Here is a 23,825-nt window from a genome sequence, read left to right as displayed (position 1 = left end):
ATTAGAAGATTGTCCCCATTCATGGATCATAGTTTTGATGCATTTAATGAACATTATTATACTTGAGAATCAAGGGAAAATATGATCTAGTTCTGATCAACAGTTCTACCCATTAGGGATAGAATTTTATTATTTTATTTTGCCCACATTTTATCATATCCTATGAGTCTAAGAACGCTATGTTCTCTAAATCATATGCACTAACAGCCCAAAAAAACAAAATAAAAACAGATATGAAAAGCTAAATGATGCTGCATAAAGACAATAACCCCCTCTAGTGGAGAGATCAGAACACAACAGGGAGAGGAAAGTTTCCACCTCGTCTGGTAAATCTTCTTAAAGAAGTAAATAAAGTTTGTAGAGAAGCTGAAAGGGGGGCAGTTCTCATCCTAATTTGGCTTTTGTTGTGTGATGGGGATGAACGCACATGGCATATTTGTTGGATCTGTCTCAACACCGGATTACTGCAGCTTTACTTTGGACCACAAACAGATTTATTGCTGCCCCAGATAAGGAGCCACCCAGCCGGCCGTCTAGTGTGTCACAGAAAGTCTGTCCTCGTTTGTTTTTCACTGTTTTATTTCAGATCAGATGATTTGCTTTGTCCTTTTACTGCCGCCAAACAGAGACGTGCAGGCCTGAGGCTGGCTGATAGTTAACTAAAACTAACAAAATAATTTTATAGTTAACTAAAAACTGAAATTGAGAAAACATTTTTGTTAAAAACCGTAATTAATGAGGAAAAACTATTCACTAACTGGAACTATATTGTGCGTCTATAAAACTAAAACAGACTGAGATTAGAGATATAATACCCTTCGTTTTCATGTTTGTGAATGTTTTATTAGCTTTTCATGTAGATCCCCTTCCCCCCCAACCACACACACACACACACACATAATAGTAGTTCAAGTCAGCTGTCGGTAAATTACGCCGGTCTGCAAAATGGCAACAGCAAAAGTTGGAATAAAACACCACACTCAATTGTTATTCAATAATAATTGAATATTTTTGGGGGAAATGGTATTTCCTGTTAAATATTCCAAACAATGTATACATAATCACAAAATAAGATTTTTGTGATAGAAAACTATCTGGGTTAGACAAACAAAAGGCTAATAACCTGCTGCAGGCGGAGCTGCAGGTTGTGTGCAGCTCAGCAGTGGATATATTTAGTCCTCCTGGGAGATGCTGCTATATGTTTGCTGGGCTCCATTAAACAGGCTCGGATGTATATTTAGTTGGCCGATCCTGCAGGAGGGTCACAAAGATGCCAACCATGCAGGAAACTCATCAACATTTCTGGCATCCTGTCAAAATAAAAGCTACAAGAGAGGACAACAAACCTGAGAGCAGAGAGACCAGCTGGACATGCTCCTCCATTAACCACAATGCATTGCAGCTACAGTTTTCTCTGTAGGGAGCCCGCAGAGGACCCACCCTCCTCCCCCTTCCACTCCGTCACTTCACAAAAGCATCATAACTCACTCTGCAGTCAGCTTGGCTCAAAATAGTAAATGACAACGCACTATCTCTGTCCTTTGCTATTCTGGGTTCAACTTTTCATCCTAACAGCTTCATCCACTTTAACCCCTTCCTCCCTCCACCAACTACACCTCCCCCAACCCCACCCATTATTGGTCTGAGGCAATAACTGAAAAGTTCCCCTTCGATGACCTCATGATGATGTCATCCTTCCTGTGATGATGTCACCGTCATCCACAGTGGACATGAACGACGGCTGACTTTGCCCACACGATGCAGGCTGAGTGAGCCTGCCAGGCTACGGCAGGCCGTTTTAACATAAAATCAGCTTCACCACACATTGCATTCCAGATATCTGAAATTAGTTTATGATTAGACATATAAGTTAATACAGATGTCACTATAGTCACATTCCGACTAAATGACATCATGTCCTGTTCAGGGTGACCCGGCCTCTCGCCTGCTGATGATAGGCACCAGCCCCCCTAGTTACCCCACGGGGGATAAGAGTTAGCGCCTTGAAATTGGGCCTCTGTCTCTTTAACTCCAGCTCTTTCTGAAACTCCACCTTCAAGAAGTCGTCACAACATGACTCCTCTATTAACACCATGGTGTGTCACCATGACAACTAAAATACTAACAATGATGAGAAAAAAAATCCATTTTACTGTTCTATCAACTTGTTTTCTGTATCATTTTAACATTTTCAAAAAATTCAAACTTGTTGAATTTTACACATTGCTTCTTCAAATACATGGAAGACGGGTGGGGTGAGGTGAGGTGAGGTGGGGTGAGGTGAGGTGAGTAGTGCCTCATAAATGTGCCGTGGAAACACACAGGGTGAGACAGAAAGTACTATGCCTGGAAGATAGGGGGCACTGCTGAGCTGCAGACCCACAAAGGGCAACGTCTGCTAGTTCTACACATTGAAGAGGCTGAAAGCCCACAGCAGGAAAAGAAGTGATCCGGGATGAGTCTCCTTGGCGATCAGCTCCATTGAAACAGACAAACATCTAAAGATAAACGCAAAAAAGTACAGGCAGACAGACAGACAGGCAGGCAGGTAGACAGACAGACAGACAGGCAGGCAGGCAGACAGGCAGGCAGAGGTGGCAGAAGTATCCTTGGAGATGGATAGGAATATGGACTTCATACAAAAATAAAGGTGATCATACCCAATTTTCAATTCAGACAGAGTTCGGCCCAGAAAAATGTTAACAAAACCGAATTTGACTTTAGTTTTTATATTTAACTTCATATAATATTGTTGAACAGCACATAATTGATTAAAGGATCATTAAAATCTTTTAAAACCACTAATTGTTTCTATTATGGTTAAAACTGAAACTGAAGCGTCTATTTTGGGTTTAATATATTTGTGGATCTGATTCCAGAGGAGTCAGTGTCAGTCATGACACTCACTGAGCACCTCTGGTCTTAAACCCAAGAAAAACTTCTCTAAAAAGTCATATTTACACCATTAATAATTCAAGATGGTAATGAAAAAAGACTGTGCAGTTTTTCTGTATTTTTAAACACTACATCTGAATTGAATTTCTACAACAGAATGACAAAGGAGTAACAAATATATATATTTTAAATTTCAGTTAACTTAGGACATGTTGCTTTTATGGCTCACCCTAATGTTACTTTAGGAGAAATGAGGCCAAAAAGAGTGAGTCTGACATGTTGCTGATCCTGAACGGAGCAACATCCAGAACAAACCTGAGAGAGAACCTATTAGAGGCTACAGGTAGCCTGAGGCTGGAGCACAGGTTCAACTACAGCCAGAGGAACTATGGGATACTTTACATTAAAGCATAGTAATCTGTTAAAGTGGCCTAATCAAAGGTCAGACCTAAGTTAAACACAGAAGCAAGATACACTGAAGACTGTGGCTGCAATATGACAAAACATGGAAAGTTCAGTGAAGCTGGATGCTTTCGCAGTGTGCTAAAAGCTCCACTGTGGAACCAGCTGCCTCACAACAAGCCTCCTTTCAGAACCAACATAGATCAGAGAAAAAACATCTCTCTCAATGGAGAGACTTGCAGCAGTGGATATTAAAATATTATTTCTGTAGGGATGCACCAATTACAGTTTTCTGGCCGATCACTGATCTATAAAATGCCTGACCTGCCAATTCTGATTTTGGCTGGTGACGATTTTTTTCTTGTTAAAGAGGCCTGGGAGGACATAGCTCTGCCTTCGAGATGCAGCTTCTCCTCAGAGCTGCAGTTTCTAAGCTTCAGGGCCTTCTCCTCATAAAGGAGAACTCCCCTGCAGCTCCTTCATTTAGCTCCTTCAGACTAGCCGGAAACAATTAGCAAATACCTGGGGAGCTGCTTTCAATGAAATGCAGGTGAAAACGTGAAACGGTTAATAGCGGAGCCATGTTGTGATGACTCCCTGAAGGCAAACTTTAACATTTTCGTCAAAGTTACTAAGTTGGCAACACACACATGTAAACATGACCTGAGTCAGTCAGGCCTGTCTCAGCCAGGGCAGAAGGGACAGTGGCTGATTTTCAGACCTTTGCAGAGGTAGAGAAGATTGATTTCTCATGTAAATTATCTTCCAAAATTTTGGAAATTGGGGCCAATTTATTGGTTTAGCCCTTGTATTTTGACCTTTTGTGTCTGAATTTTACTCACATTTCACCTCAAACTAATGACACCTGCTTAAAACCTTTGAAATATAGTAAAAAAACAAAACAAAACAAAACATACCAGTACTCAAATCTCTGTCTTCATCAAAGGTAGATTATAAAGTGGTGTAAACCCAACCCAAACATTTATTATTACACTCACAGATAATCAAAGACACAAATACACCTTGGACTATTTTCTCTTTAGGTTTCTTCAACCAGGAGGAAAGTCAAAGCTAAACGAGATGAGACATTAAAAGAGTTAAACATGGTCAGACTGTGTGAGTCCTGTCCTGTCAGCACACTGCCACGTCTCCAGAAGAAGCACCAGAACATGACCCGGCTCAGACCCAGGCTCTGAGCAGCTCAGCCATCTCCGCTACCCTCCAATTACAGTCAGGCAGCAACACATAGAAAACCTGTCTGAAACGGACTTCTGTGTGCGTTGCTTCAGACAAGTTCAGGACCGATTCTCACCTCGACCCCTCGGGCTCGCTCCGGTTCAGGAGACAAAAACACTGCGGTTGCTAAGGACTCCACAACACTGTGTGTCAGCAGCAGCTTAGACAGACAGCAGCCAAGTCACAGACAGCTCACTGACATGGTTTATGGAGCTGGGTCACTCCTCCTTTCACAAACAGAGACGCGGCGCTCATTATGGCCAAGGTTAGAGCGTAAACAAGAACCTGCAAGAAGCTCCAGATCATCTCCAGGTACTGAGAGCTTAAAGGGAAATTCTATGGCAAAACAAGTGATAAATCAGTTCAGTTCTTTTCAGGAAATGTTTGCTGCCCTAACAAACAAAATCATTGAAAATACATCAAAGAACCATAATAATTAATGCAATTTAGGCCACCGTGTAAATACAACATCAAGGAACAAAATCTCAAATGTTCAACAGAGAAATAACCCAAATTTTATTGGATTAACTAAACAATGTAACGTCTCTTTGAGACTCTGTCAGGTATTTGTAATTCTTTTATGTACTTTATATGAGTGTGGACTGCACATATTTTATGTGTTTTGTCTGAAACACATAACATATTCTCTTTTCTCTTTGGCAAAAAACCACTAGCTAGCGCTAGAGTCGATAGTTATATTTACCCAAAGAAGCCAATCCAGCAGCAAGATTTATTTTCCTTAGCTCTGATGATTTCCACAAGGATGATTTCCACAGTCCGTATTAATTAATATTAAGGAACAGTGGGTGTTTCAACTATTAAAATAGGCAGTTCTAAGCATTATTTAAAGGATATCTCAAGTATTCATGAATTTCAGCTATTCACATGTGGCAGTCGTCCCTAATCCCAGTGAGTACCAGAGTCTGCTGTCTTAACGATTAGTGACATCCTTCACTATGGTATTTTCCTAGTACCAGGAAGGCTAGATTGATTCTTCAAAATACCATCTACAGTCAGCAAAGAGAACAGTAGCAACAATATTTCACAAAGGCACAAAACTGCAAACACCAGTAGCAGAATGCGCCTGAATCATCTGATGTTCAGTCTTGTTCAAACACATGTTGGAAAACTGGAGGATTTTCCAAAGACACTCTTATATCACTACGTTCATTTTATAGTAAACACTGATCAACAGCCACTTGTTACTGTAGTATTGAAACTCACCAGCCTCTCCATCTCCTGCTCCCTGAGCCGCTCCTCTCTCTGTCGGCGGTGGTACTCCAGCAGCTCGTCTTCGTTGTCACTGATCTCTGTGATGCTGTTCTTCCTCTCTCGCATTCCTGGGTGGGGTCTCCCCAAGGACATCTTTCTCTGGGTCCTGGGGCTGGCTGCAGGGGATGAACCAGGTAGGGAGCCCAGACTGAAAGCAGGTGATAAAGAGTTCCCAAAGCTTGCCTTACGTATCCCTACTCCACTGCTGCCCTCCATCAACATGGAGGTGGGGGAGGGACTGCGAGCTCGGATCCCTCTGCTGCAAGACGGCTCCTCTGACGTGGATCCGGTTTTGCGCCGCAGTCTGGGACTCTCTGGGACCACCCTGCCCAGACATGAGGGGCTCTCCGGAGTTCTCGACGTGGAGATTGTTCCAGGCAATGCCCCTGGAAGAACCGGAACCCCCCTCCGGGCCAACGAAGGACTCAGAGGCGGCAGCTCTCTCATACTGCTGCTTCCTGCACTGCCACCATTCAATTCCAAGTTCCTTCGGGCCAACCGGGGGCTTTCAGGGGGCTGCAGTGACCGTGGATGCTGAGAGAGAGGAGATCCTTGGATGACATGAACGATGGGATCCAGGGGGGGCTGAAAAGCCTTACTGGGATGTGAAAGTTGCCTGGAGGAACTGGAGTTCAGGGAGCCATCAGCTAAGATGGTTTGCTCTCTGAAAGGACTGGGCGGCCTTTCCTGGAGCACTGTGGCAGTCTTGGTCCTGGAACTAGATGGCGAAGGCGACAGAGACGGCGATGAACAGGTTGGGAATTTGGGGGTGACTCTGGGGCTGCTTGGCACAATGTTTTTACCGCTAAGAGACTCGCTAGATGAAACAAGAGGCGTCTGTCGAGGACTCTCTGAGCTGTCCTGGCTGAGTCCCCGGCGGCTGGGCTTAGGGCTCGGAGGAGTCTCTGTCAACACTTTCCTCTGCAGCCTGGGGCTTTCCTGGACCTTCTGGCCCACCCCAGTGCTGCTAAAATTGGGCAGTATGGTCCTTGGCAGGGGGACAGGCGGAGGCTGGGTGCTGAAGTTGTAGCTAGAAGAGCGTATAGGCACAGGCGGCAGAGAAGAACTCTGGTCCTGGTGTCCTCCGCCAGGCGATGGGCTGGTGAAGCTCCCACTGCTGGCAGGCGAGGGGGAGGAAAGGGGCGAGAAGGGAGGGGAGGCATTCTCATAGCTGGACCCCACAGACATAGCACCTGGGCTGGTGGGAGGGGACAACAAATACCTCCCCCCTCCATTGACTATAGGCGACAACGGGGAGTGGTGCATGGACTGCCCCCCGGGGGGCTTTTTTGCCTCAGAGGAGGAGAGCTCAGGGTCATCCATGACTAGGGAATCCATGATCTCCTGGAGGTCCTTCTCAATGGAGCTGACGATGGCGCTGTGCTCAGACTGGACTCTCTCTCCAGGAGCTGAGGGAGACTGGGAGGAACTGGCCTGGTGATTCCCATTGACCAAACTCTGAGTGTCTGATTGGGAAAGAAGAAACAGGAAAGGAAGAGAAGGCCGTTATTAATGTTCTGTTCATGGTGGTGTATGTGTAACAAGTGTGTCAAAAAACAAAGACCAAATACTTTAAAAACCCCTAAAATTTTAAATGTCATTTTAAATCTAATGGTAAGCCATCAGCAGCATGTCTGTCAAGCAGCGGACTGCAGGCCAGCTACCCGAGCACATGACCAGTCAACATGTTAGCTTATTTTCAAAAGCAACAGCAACAATTGTTGCTTCTCTGTTGCAAATAAAGGTAATTGTATCTGAGCCTGTTGCAATAAGCAATTAATCGCATGATAAAATGAGATTGATCATTTCCATTTTGATGATTAATATATTTTTAAGGTCAATTTTGTTTACAGAGGCTTCATAATAGATTTTATTCATGGTTTTTGTGTGATTTTTATTTCCATTTTATTTATTGTTTTGTGTTTTTGTGTTTTATTTTGGATATGTTAAATATCTTCTTCTAGTTCCAGTGCTAAGTGTTCTTTACAAAATTGAAGTTTTTTTGGTTATGGATGATGTCATTATCACTATTTCACTTGAAAATGGTATCAAAACAACAGCATTATTGTTTATTGTAATAATTATTGGGAGAATTTATCGTCCAGCAAAATTTGTTATTGGGACAGTTAGATCACAAAACACATTTAAACCAGAAAGTAAAAAATAAAATGGTGAATAATGAAGAAGGACATATATGGGGACATAAGCAGAAAGACAGGTCTGTGACACTGGACAGGTGTCAGAGGCAAACACAATTACTGTGTGACCCCGAAAGCAACACAGCATACAGGCCAGCTAATCTAATCTTAACTCCGTAGTGTCAGCATAGAGGATTATTACAACAAAAACACACGGCCCCCATGAGAGACCCAGAAGCATGGCCCGGAGCAGCAGATCAATGCTAAATGAAATCTGCTCAAATGCACTTGTTGTCATTTTAAAAGGCAACATGAGGGTAACTGCTCCATCCAATCATCAGCGCAGTCACTGATTAGTCATTCTAGTGTACACCTGGCATTCTGGAGCTCAGGGTTTGTTTGTTTTTTACCCATCTCTCATTTATCAGACATTTTTAATGGAGACATATGAGATGTGGATGTTTTTCACATGTTTTTGAGTTAAATTTCAAAAGTTTGGTAATTATATGACATGTAACATAAAAATGTGTAACATGATCTGACTGCATTATCTAAAAGTAAAAAGTGATAATTATATACACTGCTGGTAAAATCATTAAACATTTTTTTACTACAGGTGAAAATGTTAGCTATGACAATTATCAGCCACAAACCTAAACAAAACATCAAAAATAAATGACTTCAAATTGAGGGCTCAAATTTTAGAGGATTTTCTTTTTTCTACAAAAGTTGCACAACAATTGCTCAATATATTGTCACAGTAATATAGTAATATCAGAGTGTTCAATATTCAGATGGCAAAGGACTGTTAGGAGTGCAATAATGTTTGTGCTAGTACTGCATATTCCAAGTGTTATGAACTTGCATTTTTCCTGCCAAAGTAATATCTAGCCAGTTGGAGCGAGTCTCGCGGCAGCAGATGCTCAGACTGGACACAAATGACCTTGGCCAAAATACTAAAGGTCACAGAGATGAAGGCACAGATTAGAAAGTGAGGAAAAACAAAAATGGGCATATGTTACAACTTATATTGCAATTCCAACATGTTTTAATATAGTGCAGCCCTAACTGTGACACAAACCAAATGATGGAGAAATACAAATGCCATATTCAGCAGATATTAGAGGTAATCAAAGAAACTATATCAAACAACCTCTGTCTAAGTACACAGAACTATTACCTAGAAAGGACTTTCACTTTGTCAGTTTTTGCTTTGTAGAAACAAAGAAACACAATTATGACATCAAATTATTTATTTACTAGATGACCATTTAGTGGTTTCCGTTTTTCCCCTGCTACCTGATCTAAAAACATGTGCAAAGTAAAAGAGCTGAACTGAAAATGACCAAACAGTCATAGTTGGGATGTTCCTATTAGAGACTGCCATGGTGTGCTTTTTGATGATGATGTAAAACTTCACACAATATTAATTGTTGTATATTTTTCTATTCTATTTAACTGCATCAGTCAGAGCTTATTGCCAAAGTTTTAGTCCAGCAAAGTCATGTTTGATTTACCCAGCCAAATAACTGATTAAAAATAGTTTCAGGTAACACCACACCTCTGCTGATCTTCATGAAACCAGGCTTACTTATCCCTGTGTAACTCATTTACATATTTCAGATTGCAACTGTAACTTTCCTGAACATTGAGCTGCAGGTGGTTCATCCCACACCATCTGACAGACAAAAATATATTTTTTGCTGTTTTTAATGTTAAAACTGGGGTATTTTACTCTTACAAAATGGACCTTCTTGTTGAAAAAGGGACCATTTCCAGACAATTCTCAAGTTTATTTCAACCAGATTATTCCTTCATGATTGTTAGTCAAGCACTTTGTGGCAAGATCTAAAAAAAACACAGGTTTTAATGGATTCAGTGTAAAATGAAGGGCAGAAATTTAGCTCTATTTCAGCTTTTGAAGAACACTGTCTTTGATTTTTGCGGATACAAAAGTCGCCGAATAAATTTCAGATTAAGTTACTGTAAACATAAATATAAATCTATCTGTTTCTGTGTGTGCATGTTCGTGTGAGCACACACAGATGTAAACACAATTAAAGGACACAGCAGAAAAATGCACTAAGGTCTGTTTTTGTGTCTTGATGCTGATGATGTCACAGACGTGTCCCATGAGCAAAACTGCTGTAAAATACAGAAGCTTGAGAAATAATGCATTAGTTGAGCTTGCTCAGCTGAGCCCTGCTTTCTGGGTACACGGCCGGATCAGAGCACACTTCAGTGCCACTTCACTGTATTCCAGCCATCTGGCAGCCGCGGCGGTTCGCTGGATCCACCAGGGCCCGTTTAAATGTCACTGTCATGTCGTTTATTGCAGACAACAAACCGACGCGATGCTTGTGTGCAGCGCACAAGGAGGAGGAGAGAGGATGGAAAGGGGGTGGGGTGACAAGAAATTAAAGCAACAAGAAAAAACCGACCAATGATGTCATGGGGTACGGATCATTGATTACAGTGCAACACGCCAAACTTGTCTTACAAAACAAGCTATTTAACATCAACAAAATCCACATCAGCTCCATCTGTGGGTCATGGAAATGAAGGATGGATGCAATGAATCCAAGACGTTTTCTATTGAGGTATAAGCAGAACAAACAGGCTTGTTCACATGTAACGATGCAACTATTACAATCAGTGCTAGGACTGATATACCGTCCAGAACAAGCACAAAATATTAAATCGACTAGTTGTTAATGGAGTTCGGTCTGAGACGGATTCGTATGACCGGTGTCGCTCAAATCTCAGGCGTTTTTGCCGCACACTTACTTACATGAAGGGGTAGAAACTGCCAGCCGGGGTCCAGAGCGCTTCACCTGCTACGTGACACACCGGGTGGGCCCGCATCCCGCGGACACGCCGGTACCGGAGTGGTAGTGACGGAGCCCCACCGCGCCAGGCTCCACACAGACCTACAGAGAGCCAGAGCTTCACCGCCGAGGTGATATTTCAAGCAGAGGTTGGGGTACCGAGCACAGCCGCCGAGTGCTGATAAGCTAGCCGAAATATGACCGAATTTCCGTTTTAAACCTTCAAAATAAAGGCTGCCGTCTGAACGTTTACAGACATTCAATACAATGTTGACATTATTCCCCTTGTCAACACGACAGTGGAAACACAAGATGGACCAGAAATAGGAGTTCAAAGCTGAGGTCCGTCAGTTGTCATTAACAAGCAAACGTCGAAGTCGGACTTTTATTTTGAAAACGTGGATGTTATATTTCCCGTGCTATGGCTAACTCAACAGCTGCCAGTTTACAGATTCATGGCAGAGACAGTCATGCGTGGTCAATGTTAGTTATGACCATTACGAAACTTAGACAGTTTTGTATGAAGCAGAGCAGAAGAGCATTAAAAATACTACATGTGCTGAAACTGATAGTAACACTTTCTATATCCATGAGCAACAAAGGGACGAGCTGGGGCTCTTTATTATAAATTTTTACTCCAGTGTCTCAAGTGAAGAGAAATAGTCTGAAAAAGAAATCATATTTTTAGAAGAAATGCGTAATTGTGAACTGAGATAGCATTACGATCATTTTCCTTTTGGATCAAAAGAGTTTTATTCTATTGTGTTCCAAAAAAAAAAGAAAAAAAAAGGCCACAAAAAAACTTAGTTTGCTTCCAATAACACTTCCTGCTTGCTGAAACACTTTTGAAAAAAGGACTTACCTACTATTGCATCTCACCCTAATAATTTTAGAAAATCTGACCTTACTATATACATATATTTTTCAATGAGCAAAGAAAACTCCACATATAGAAATTATTTTTATTTACAAAATCCCTAGTGGCACCATCATAAAAAATGTAACTGATAGATTAAATAAATAATAGATGTTATCACATTCATTATCAAAATATCTAACTTGTGGAATACTGCAGATGGACAGGACTACTTGCATGTAGTAGTCCTACTACATGCAAGTTTCAGCAAATAAGGTTTCATGTGCTGTCAGTGGAAGTTCTGAAGGCCTGTTAGACTGTCACTGATCCCCAGGCTGGAGGTACATTTTCAGATGCTGATGTTTATAGAGAGTGAGGTGGTCACTGTGATTTAGGAACAAAAAAGTCAGGAAAATGTGGGTTAATCCTATTGATATTGTTATCTCATGAAGCCCTAATTCATCCATTATCCTAAACTGATGCAAGATTTTAAACATTATTAGTCTTCATTTCTGTGTTTCTCTGGGGAATAAAGAAGATGTGACACCGATTCATTTCTCATCACAGATCACAAGAGTGAACAAGGACCTGGCCATATTTAATTTTTGCCATTACACACAGGAAGAAGAATGGTGAAAGAGGTAAAAAAATAAAATAAAATATCTAAAGTTTACTGTTAAGAACATTGTGAACAATGAGAAACACTTTAGGGTAACCAAGTCTCCATAGCAACTCTCAGAAGCTATCTAGGAAAAAGTCTTTGCTGCCCAAAATTTAAAAGTAAAGTTTGCTAAAGTATGCAGGACGTTAATTTGAACTCTTTGTTTTGGTAAAGAAAGATTTAAATTATTTTTGTTTTGAACTACATCTGCAAACTGTCTGACGTGGGAATGTGTCATTCAGGACATTTTAGAAATGCGTAGGAAAACGTAGGCATGTGCTACAGATTTGTATCTATTTAATAGAAGGTATTGTAGTGACCTCCAACATCTTAATACTTTACACAGTACTTTAAACTTGACATATAGCAATTTTATTAATACAATAGATTACACCTGCTAGTCTTATTACAACTTCTGAAGGAGAGAGTGATGTACCTGATGATGATTTCAGTGTCTCTTTTGACAAAAGCCTTAGAGTAACTTCTTACAGTTTGGTACAGGTGTATGTTGCAAATAAAGTAGTTTGAGGTCATATTTATAAATAAATTTATAAGTATAAATAAGTATAAATAAGTATACCTGTCTGGTGTGACAAGTATACTTATTTATACTTCGTCTGGACGGACATGTGGAATGCACCTCCTGTCTGTTGCTATGTATGGTGGAGGATCTGTGATACTTTGAGTATACTTCTCTAGAAAAGGTTCTGAGAAACTTGCTAGAATATGTGGCATCAGGAACCCTGAATATATAGCTAAGAAAGGTCGGTGGAATCTACCAGTAGACCTAAAAAGGGTTAAAAGTGGTTCACCAGACACAAGATCCATCCCAGTCCAGTGAGGAACATAGTCCCTCCAACGTGTCCTGGGTCTTTCTCTGGGTCATTCTCTGGTGGAATGTGCCTGGAACACCTCGCTAGTGACGCATCCTAACCAGATGCTCAAGCTAACTCAACTGGTTGAGCTTTTCACTCTACCTCTAAGGGAGAGCCCAGACACCCTGCCAAGGAAACTCATTTCAACCGCTTGCATCCATGATCTCATACTTCCAGTCACTACCCAGAGTTGGTGACCATAGATACGGTAAGAACATAGGTTGACTGGTTAATTGAGAGCTTCACCTGTTGACTCAGCTCTCTCCCCATACAGCACCCACATCACTGCAGACGCCACACCAATCCGCCTATCATTCTCCTGCTCCATTTTTCCCTCATACGTAAATAAGACCCAGAGATATCTAAGCTTCTCTAATTCTCCCAAAGACGGCACCCTTTTCCGGTTCAAGACCAAGATTATGTTCAAAACCATTATTTTTTAACATAATTTCCCACAAAATAAATGTACTCCAAACTGAGGTTGGAATTTTCTAAATTTTTCAGTGAGATAAAAAATACTTCTTCATAAAACATTTTAGACATCCTTCCTTTTAAAATCATTAAAGTTTCCATGTAATATGTCAGTTTTATCTACAATACTTGTTCATATTGTAAACAGCATTAATTAGTCTATCCTACACAGGGACTGACCTTCAAACAGCATCTGAAGAAAAAGCAAGAAAACCACACATACTGGGCCAATAGGTGAGTTTGGGGGCAAGTGCCAAAGAGGAAAAAGACTGACTTGAGCTGGAAGATTATAAATAGTCTGTGAAAAAGAGCCTGTAATCCCAGCCACAGGCCTCTTTCAGCGCACAAAGCTATCTGCTGGTCTGTAAGAGACACTGAAAGCAGGACATTTTTTGACTGACTAAAATCACAGCTTTAGCAACTTCTACATATGAAACCAAACAAGAGTCAAGTTGCTGGTATGTCAGAGACAGAACATGTTTGTATGAACCTGTCTTGAAGAAATGACATGTAGGCTCAATACACCCTGGGAGAAATACTGGAACACGTGGAGGATGGAAAGTAGACACCTGGTTGTTCAACTGGACAACAGAACAGGCTGAGGAGGCGACACACAGAGTCAATCCATCATCTTGTACAGACATTAATTCATAATTTATCACATTTTGCCAGATTACCGTCCCAAATTTCAATGTATTCTATTGGGATTGACCAACACAAAGTAGTGTATATTTGTGAATTGGAAAGTTTTTATCTTTTCTTTTTTTTTTGTAAAAAAGTCTGAAAAAAATATACATTTGCATATAGACCCTCTGCGTTCTTGCTTTCTAGAACTACATTCTTCAATAGTCCTAGAAGGTACACACTTTTTTGCTTTACAAAATAGCTCAAGCTCAGTCAGAGTGGATGGATAGGTGGGTTGAACTGCAATCTTCTAGTTTTGTCAGAGATTCTATGTTGAATTTATGTCTGGACGTTGACCCAAATCATTCTATAGTGCCTTAGCTGTAGGTTTAGGGTTGTTCTCCTGCAGGAAGGTGAACCTCCACCACAGTCTCCAGTCCTTTGCACATCTAAACTGGTTTTCTTCCAGGATTTTCCTGTATTTAGGTTAATCAATCACATCAATGACATCCAGCTTAACAGTTCCGGTTAAAGAAAAACATTGTGAAAGCACAATGCTGTCACCTCCATGTTTTATGACAAGTGATGTGTTATGGTGCATGTGGAGTGTACATCATGTTTTACAAATGCCAAAAACCTGGTCATCTAACCAGGGAACCTTCAACCGCATTCAAACAGCAAGACTTCTTCTGTCTTGTTTTTCTTTCAACAAAAGATTTCTTCTGGCATCTCTTCTGTGTATCACCTTACCATTATGGGATAATGTGTATAGAATTTTGAGAGTCAAATGGATTTAATTCATTTTAAAATAAGGATTTAGGCATAACAAAATGTGGAAAAACTGAAGCTTTTTGAATACTTTCCAGATTCTATGCATGCGATGAAGACTTCACTTCTTGAAACAATTTGTTCAACAGCCCTAATAAACTCAGACTCATAAATAAAGTCGGCTCTCAGTGGCAGACTGCTCTGGCTCTAAAAACAAGAATCTGTCTCAACATAAAGGACTATACAGCATTTCAGATTAAACCGTCCCCCTTGTGACGGTTTAATCTGTCACTAGTGTGACAGATTACACTGGTGACAGACTGGTGAAAAAGGACATTCCCATTCATAGGAACCTTTCACAAACAGTCTGTCTTGTTTGGTAAAGTTCTTCATTGAATGAAATGACCTGGAAATACATAAGTGTCAGCCATGACAGAAGCTCTTTGGATGCTTTAAATGCCACAGTGAGGAGTATCAGTGCTTTCTTTATTTCTTTTTGGCTCAGAAACACTGGCCCATCCTCTATAAATAGAAAGGACACCATTCAGCCTCTCAGGTAGTTAGAGAACTTCAGGTCCTTAAATGAGGTTGTCTTTTGCCAAGTTCTTAAGAATTTTTCGGCTGTTTACATTCTGCCCTTAAATTTACAAGTGTTTTTTAACAAGTTTAGAAAAACCCTTTGGAGTGGTGTTGGAAGTACCAGATCTGATATTAATTAGCAAAACGGGAAGTTTCTTCATATTTATATGAAGAAACAAAATCCTTTTTAATTGGAATTAAAAAGGATATAGTTTCCAAAAAAATATTTTTTGGACATTGTCTGTGTTTGTTCAACTGAATTAGAACTATTTTGCACCTCTGAATCCAAAAATGACATCCATTTTTCTCTATCAGTTCATTTCCGTTAATATTTTTAAAAAGGCTTTAGAAGAAAAAAAAACTTGTTTTCTAACAGTGCATTAATTAAATGTTACAAACTTGGATTTCTGTAAATTGAATAATAAATACTGATGAGGGTAAGAACATTACATGTGAACTGAAAATTACGTCTCCATCTCTTTTCAGTCCTGATGGAATCTCTCCTCTTGCTCATCACTCACTGATCCAGATGTGAGAACAAGTCATGCATTTTGATGCTCATGTTGCTCCATAGTTCAGAAAGTTGACCTGATGGAGCAAAACCAACGTGATTTTTGGATTCAGCTCATCAAAATGACCCTAAAACTGTTGGAAAACCCCAGACAATTTTCTGGCTGTTGACCTATGTAATTTAACCATTCCTCAAATCAATTCAACTTATTCAGCCAGTCATTTACAATTTAAATCACTGATAAACTTGTTCTGCATATAACAGACTCTAAGTCTGATAGGAACAGATATGTCACAGTATCATCTTCATCATTTTGTCGTGTGAAATGGACATACCGTTAAACCTGGACTGATTGCTGACAGCTAGTTGTTCTGATGTCGAAGGCTGGTACACAGGGAAAATTCAACTCATTTCATTTCAGGAATATTTTATTTATCCCAAAGGGAAACTAAATGTTGTCCTTACTCATACATCAAGTATCTTCAAAGAGTCATTGGACAGTGATGACATGGACAGGAAAGATGACCATGAACAGTCCATCTGAAGAAGACAAGCTATAATTCTGATTTGATTTTCAATCAATGGATGGCAAATTCAATCAAATCAGAATTATAGCTTGAGCAAAACTAAGACAATTAGCTGGAACAAATTAGAGTTGGTTCAAAGAAGAAAAAAAATGAGTGTAGCGCCTAAATTGTAGAACATACTGTCTGTGCATCTGCTGCCTGGTTCACACAGCAAGATTTTAAAATTGTCAGACAATTTTCAAAACCTGTGAGACCACACAAATGATGTAAAACAAAAAAAAAACAAAACGTAAATATAACAGATGGTTTTACAGTGTGTTCAATCGAGTCACGTGGCAGGAGCAACACACGAACCGATTTCACTTGCAAACATTCAAATGTCAGGTGGGAAATCTCACAAAACCTCTCAAGTTCAAACATGAGTTCAGATAAAACAAACATGGCTGACTGGGAATAAGCAACAGCGAAAGTTTTTGTGGACTTTGTTTAATAAAGGGAAAACACTACAAAGATGTCTCCAGCGTCCATTGGACTGTCTGGTCCACCTTGGCAGTTGCTTGGACCTCTATGTATTTTGGATTCTGTCACCTCGTTTTCTGATTGGCTAAGCGTCACATTCAACAGGATGTGTTCTGGTTTCTCCTCTGGGAACTCCACACACACTGTGATATCGGGCCAGGACAATCTCACATGTTTAATACCCCCAATTATAAATTAATTTTAGAAACTTCACTTGTGGAATATTACAGTAATGCTTAATTTGTACAGAAAGATGTCAAAATGAATAATCCTTTGGTTTAGTTGGGGTTTATTGTCTTCTTTCTTGAACTCACACACAGATATGAGCTCATTTCTTTGCTTTTTGACATTTCAGATAATCCCTGTTTTTCACAGGAGTGGTTTAAGCAGTCCTCATCTGGATGCAGCACAGGAATGCATAAATGGTACGTTTCTAAACAACGGAAGGCTTTCATTATAGGCCCAGGAAGTGTGCCGCCAGCAGCGTGCCTGTGTGAGTGCTATACTTATCCCCCGGTGGCCGGCAGCGTCAGCGGTGGAACAGCGGTGACAGTTCCACCGTAGAGGCTAAAGATGAAGGTATGCTTCCAGTTGTAGAGCTGCCAAGAGGAGCACTCAGAACACAAACACATACTCAGCTCACAGCAAGCAGCTGAAGACTCTGCCCGGAGACACGGAGGAACGAGATGCTCATAAAACATGTATGGTGTGAACTGCAGCTCCGGGTTTCATCGGGTACTGTGTTCCACGGACTGAACGCTGACAGATCGTGGCCTGTCGCACGGCTAGACAATGAACAGAACCTGCTGCATTTTCCTTTAGGATTTGTGAAAAAAAAAACTGTTTAACACTTTTAAAATAAAGTGTTAGCTGCAAGAGTCAAAGTTTAGATGTAATTCGACCCACCCCAGATTATTAGGATGGATTTACAGCTTAAACAGGATGGTGATATAATAATAATAATAACAATTTTATTTATAAAGCGCCGTCGTTCAGCGTTGGTAGAGGTTATAAATGCGCAAAAAGCAAGAACTAATTCATAGAATACTAGAAGCTTGTTGATAAGTTTATATTAAAGCTGCACTGATCTGACAGTGATATCTGTATCGGTGGTGAGATTGAAAAAAATTTGTATCAGCAACAATGACATAAGGGCAGATCTTTCTAGTCTAATTCTACGCTTTGTGCTCTGAGCAACGCCATGCTTTATTATTTATCTTACATTTTATTTTGAATTCCTAATTGCTCTTTCTGAATCATTTGAAAGAAGATTTGTATTACATGATTGACCAAGATAGTCAACCTGTTGTTTTTGTCAGATTCAGTTTCTTATTTATTTATTTTACATTGTCTCTTCTACTCCTAATTGCATTTACTGGACAAACTGAAGTTGTGTTGTTTTGTAAAGCTGTTTGTGTATTTAAGTGTGCTGTACTGTTGAGTTATCAAATAAATGTGTAATTCAGTATATTTAAGTCTGTGTTTAAAAAAAAAAGACACATTTTAAGTCAACAAGGCTGGTTTTCTTCATTGCTATCGGCCGTTACTAAACCTCAGGTGTCGGTTTTGGAAGTGAAAAAAGTGGATCGATGCATCCTTAGTTTATATGAAATCAAATATATTGGCAGAACTTTCTGAATCACAAACCTTTGAGTTGATTTTGGACTGCCTTGTACAACCAAACCCCAGCCATACAGGACCAGCTCAAATCAGAGCTGTATAGGCGAGGAGGTTATTAGAGGTAGGCTGATGTACTGGACAGCCACTAAATCAGGCTCATATTTGCATTCTCTGAAATATCAGGACTGTCCTCAGACGGGGACAGTCCTGATAGTCCTCCACTGAGGAATGTCAGAGAGCAGCACAGAGTGCCGACAGTAAAAGTGTGAAACATGTGACACTACAGCCAGCTGCCAGTCAAACAGATGCAGGAAGAACCCACAGGGTGGGGGCCCAGTCTGTGTGGGCTGCAGCTGGCAAACCATCAGTTCGATGCAGTCAATCAAATGGTCTCCAGATGTTATCATCTGAATGGAGAAACCTCGTATAGGCAGGCTGTACGACCTGGGAAAACAGATATCAGGACAAAACCCTGGCTTGTGTTCAGGGAGATCACTTCAGCATAGCAGTAAATGCCCATCATACACACAGAAAAGAGCTGTGCAACAATAAATCAGCCTAAATTCTTGCTTTTTGGGAGGCTGGCGATTGGTCGATACTTTCACGTAGAACCGATCTGTTCTCTTTGGCTCTACCATGAGAGAGGACTGACTGACGGACCTGCCCACCAGGTCTGCTTTTAACAACAGTCACTCCACTTTTGCCATCTTAGTTCTTTTGTGACTGTGTTTAGCAACTTTCCCGGCCAAAAAAGTTGCTAATTATAGCAAAAGAAAAAAGCAAGAAAGATTAGTAACTGGCCAGAAAACTGCAATCAGTGCACAGCTTGTAGAAACAGGGAAACTTCGGTTCCAAAGTTAAGAAGAAGATAGCAGAAGGAAAATGACCAAATGAAAACACAAAATAACAGTAATCGTCATGGAGAATAAGAAATTGGTTGCCCTGAATTGTAAGTATCGGCACTAGTCATCTACTAGAACCTGTCCAATGATCAGAAGACCCAAATGCTTGAAATGAAAATTAATTTTGCTTTAACATGCAAGAGAAGAGCTAAAGTATTAACACCCCTCAAATTTTTTCAGACTTGATCAGAAAAAGGTCAGATTTGTGGACAAGCTGTAGCTGTCATCTCCCACCTGAGCAGCGGATCTCTGCAGCTCCTCTATAGCTACCAGGTGCCTTTTGGCCGATTCTTTGTTTAATGCCCTCCATCCTCAGTCCGTTTCCACGTGATGGACTGAACAGAAGTCTGTTTGGGGCATTGTTTTATACCCTGACCTGTCTGCTGGTTCAGGATGCAGGTTGTTCTCTCATGTTCTCTAAGAAACACAACAGCTGCATCTATGCTGAGGTTAAATTGCCCCTTGCTGGGATTCTGCTTCCTAAGAAGGTGATCTGTGTAGGCAGTTAGTTGAACTAGGGTTTATTTAGGGACAAAAGGAGAAAAGCAGCAGGATACATGCCAAATATCGGGGATTTTTATTTAGCGAAAAAAAAAATGTAAGTGAAGTTTGAGGCGGTAACACAACAACTTGTGAAAAACTCACAATACAATAAGTATCTGTATATAGATACAGATACTTTTGCAGGGAAGCATAAGCACAAGACGTGTTACCTGGACACAAAGCGTAGCTCCCAGTGCGAACACCTCCTCCACGAGGAATCATGCTCTTCATCCTGAAGGCCTCCTCAGGGTGGTTGAAGCGGAAGAAGGCCGACTGTCCAAAACACAGCATACAGCCTGCAAGGGAAAACACAAGAAAATCACATTTATAGTGTTGCAATGGGACTCTGAATATTGGAAACCACACTGTAAAAACACAAAATCTTACAAAGTGTTTTTGCATAGTTTCTAGTGCAAATATCTAAGTACAGTTTAAGTAAAAAGAAACTGGCTTGCAAGTAAATTCTTGTTAAGCCTGTCATGATAACACAATTGCTGGACAATAAATTTCCCCAGAAGTTATTGTGGTAAACAATAATATTGTTTTGAGACAATTTTCAATTTATCTTATGGTAATGGCATAATGCAAATTCACCCTCTCATATATCAATAAACTTTAAATTCTAATGAACATTTAACACTGGAACTGGAAAACATTTTAAATGTTCAAAATGAATAAACCAAAACAACAGAAAGAACAAAATTATTTTATTTATTTATTCCTCATTAATTAAGTTGGAATTACAGCTACGCGTCTGCTTATCTTAGATGTAAATTACATTTTCAGCTAAATGATATGCTAAGAGCTAAATTTAGGCTGATTAGCTTAAATTATCTTTAAAGCAGTAAACTGAGGTTAAAAGCTGAGCTAGCCACCTTTTCCTGCTGTGACCTCGTTCAAACACGTCATTTGTTTTACTTTGCTTTTCTAATCTATTGGAGCAGAGATTAAACAAACAAGATAAAACTTGTAGTCTCTCTGGTGGCTCAGGGAGCTTTGAATATTGTCCATTAGCTGTTTCCTGCTTCCTGTCTCGTAGATAAGCTAGCTACCAGTGGTGGAAGAAGAGCCATAATGTTTTAATCGAAGTTAAAGTCCTAATCAAGAGCAACACAATAGGTGTAAAAGTCCTACATTTATAATAAAAAGAAAAAAACAGTAAATATATAAACTCTCCCTCAAGGTAAAGATAGTTTTAACACTCGTCATGTGATTTTGTCCAAGTGATTTCATGATGGTAAGCTCCATCATTTTGTCCAAGCTCCATCATTTTTCTAATTATTCTGCTGGATTCTTCTGAGATCTTTGACTTTTTTCTTACATAATACAATTTCTCACCCAGGAGGGCTCAGTTATTGTCTAGTATAATATCAGTCAATAATATATCAGTCAAAAACACAAACAACTTAAAAGAATTATTCATGACTAAATATCTACACTGTGCAAACATTAGCATTCGTTAGAATTGTTGCTTTTCTGATTTGAGAAGCATATATTTTTTCCCCATACATGATGCTGTTGCTCCTTCAGTGACAAACATCTTATGTGTGCAAAGCAGCGTTTTCACAGATCCTTCCTCTCAGCAGCTGTTAGACTTTAAAACCGTCACTGTTCCTAATCAACCTATATATCCCTGCAATTATCTGTAGTTTTTTTTTATTTAAGTTCTAACAAATAGACTGTTTTTATTTATTTTATTTTTTTTTGCACAAATATGCACACACATTTTGTACATTCTTTACCGTATCAATTGCACATTTCTTTTAAACAGACTATGCTGTCTAGATTTATTTTTTTTAAAGTTTTATTGACTCTAGTGGCCTTTATTTGATAGTTAATTGACAGGAAAGTTGGTACTGAGAGAAGGGGAAGACATGCGGCAAAGGTCACCAGGCCGGGAATCGAACCTGCGACAGCTGCATCGAGGACTAAGGCCTCCATATGTGGGTTGTGCTTAACTCCTGCACCACCACAGCACAACCCGACTTCACAGCATTTTTGTCCTCATGTTGTAAATTTGCTCTTATTGTATAGATGTTTATTCTGTTCTTCTTCTTTTCATTTCTATTCTGTTCTGTTCTAGTAGCATCTAAATCTTGCTTATACATTTAAAAAAATTACATTATTTTTATTTTAACTGTGTTGAATTTTTAGCTTTGTAGATTTTACAAATAAAACTGATACCATCCCAAACCAGTCTTTCCTCTAAAATAAGGAAATCTGAAGTTTTTTTCTTAAACAAAAACATTTGTTTCCATTTTAACTGATTCATAAATGAAATGCAGTATTTTTGGGAAGCTGGAGGCTGCATCAGAAATGTTTTTTTTTTCTTTTAAGAATAAAAAGCTCTTCAATTGAAGCTGCTCTTTGGTGAAATGAGATCCCACAGGTTTACACAGTGAATAATCTGATCTACCTCACCCTCATATCCTACAGGAAACACATCAAATTATGGAGATAAGACTCTAAATACAGTTTGTTGGACATTAAAGCCTGGAGTAAACAAAGCAATGACAGACTAAGATCATCATGACGGGTTTCATAGGTTACTACATCTTGTCGGTGTCTCACATCAGCTACTAAAGTAACCCCAAATGCCTAAATAGCCTGGATATATGAGACCAAACAGGAAAATCCCACCTCCAGCAACTGATTGGGCTCATTCTCACCGAGTCGCCATGGTAATATCCGTCCCATCCACTTTCTGTCTGGTTTCAAATGTCAGAGCGTGTCAAGCGTCCAACTAATCCAGCCCTCTCACGTGCCATGAGGTCAGTGACAGATAAGCAAACAATTGTTTATAGCTCTCTCAATATAGCACCATTGTGTCACACTGGGACTGCAGGGGGAAACGTCTGCAGAGACGGGGCAGGGGGCAGATAAGATCCCTTCCTGTCGTCAGGCCCGGGGTAGGGATGGGAACCTTCTCCATCACACAGAGAGGCTGTGATGGTTTACAACACAGACAACAGGTCTCTGCTGTGAGCAGACACACAGTGACAGCCTGGGAAGAGGACATCTGACATTCGGCGTGCGTGCGTCGGGTTGTAATGGTTGATGGAAAACAGGTTTTTGTTCTGCTGCTTCAGGTTTTAGCAGGATGAGATATGAGAGCAGATAAAATAGACCTGCCTTAGTGATCAACACAGTAAATGGTTAATATTAGGGATGAACTGATCCACTTTTTTCACTTCCAATACGATACCGATATCTGAGGGTATCTGAGTGTATCGGAACCAATACGGAAAGCCAGAGCTGAATTGACTTAAAATGTTTCTGTTTTATAAAACAAAAACAGACCGAATAACAAATTTATTTCCTAACTTTGCACCAGTACAGTACATCAAAATATACCAACAGCTTCACAAGCTTGGTCAAATATGTAAAAACAAACCAACTTTAATTTGTTTAGTGCAACTATTTTTGTATATAGGTTTGGTTTTGGTCAAACATGTTCAAAATAAACTGCAACAAACCTGTCAAATGGTTCAGAAAGTGCAATTAGGAATTCTAAATATAACATCCATCCATCCATCCATCCATCCATCCATCCATCCATCCATCCATCCATCCATCCATCCATCCATCCATCCATCCA

At 40.1% G+C, this 23,825-nt stretch overlaps 1 protein-coding gene across 14 annotated transcripts in view; it reads right to left on the bottom strand.

The window, feature by feature from the left end:
- Positions 1-23,825, bottom strand: part of phldb1b (pleckstrin homology-like domain, family B, member 1b) — a 93,981-nt gene that overhangs the window by 38,332 nt on the left and 31,824 nt on the right. For all 14 annotated transcript variants that reach the window (XM_016661389.1, XM_016661390.1, XM_016661391.1 and 11 more), the window contains 2 exons: positions 20,398-20,523; positions 5,758-7,271 (listed from right to left, as the gene is read on the bottom strand). In XM_016661389.1, coding sequence (XP_016516875.1) covers positions 5,758-7,271; positions 20,398-20,523 — 1,640 coding nt within the window. The remainder of the gene's footprint in view (positions 1-5,757; positions 7,272-20,397; positions 20,524-23,825) is intronic.

Source organism: Poecilia formosa, unplaced genomic scaffold (assembly GCF_000485575.1).
Source record: "Poecilia formosa unplaced genomic scaffold, Poecilia_formosa-5.1.2 Scaffold328, whole genome shotgun sequence".
Taxonomy (NCBI): Eukaryota; Metazoa; Chordata; class Actinopteri; order Cyprinodontiformes; family Poeciliidae; genus Poecilia; species Poecilia formosa.
This window is presented reverse-complemented; position numbering and strand designations above follow the sequence as displayed.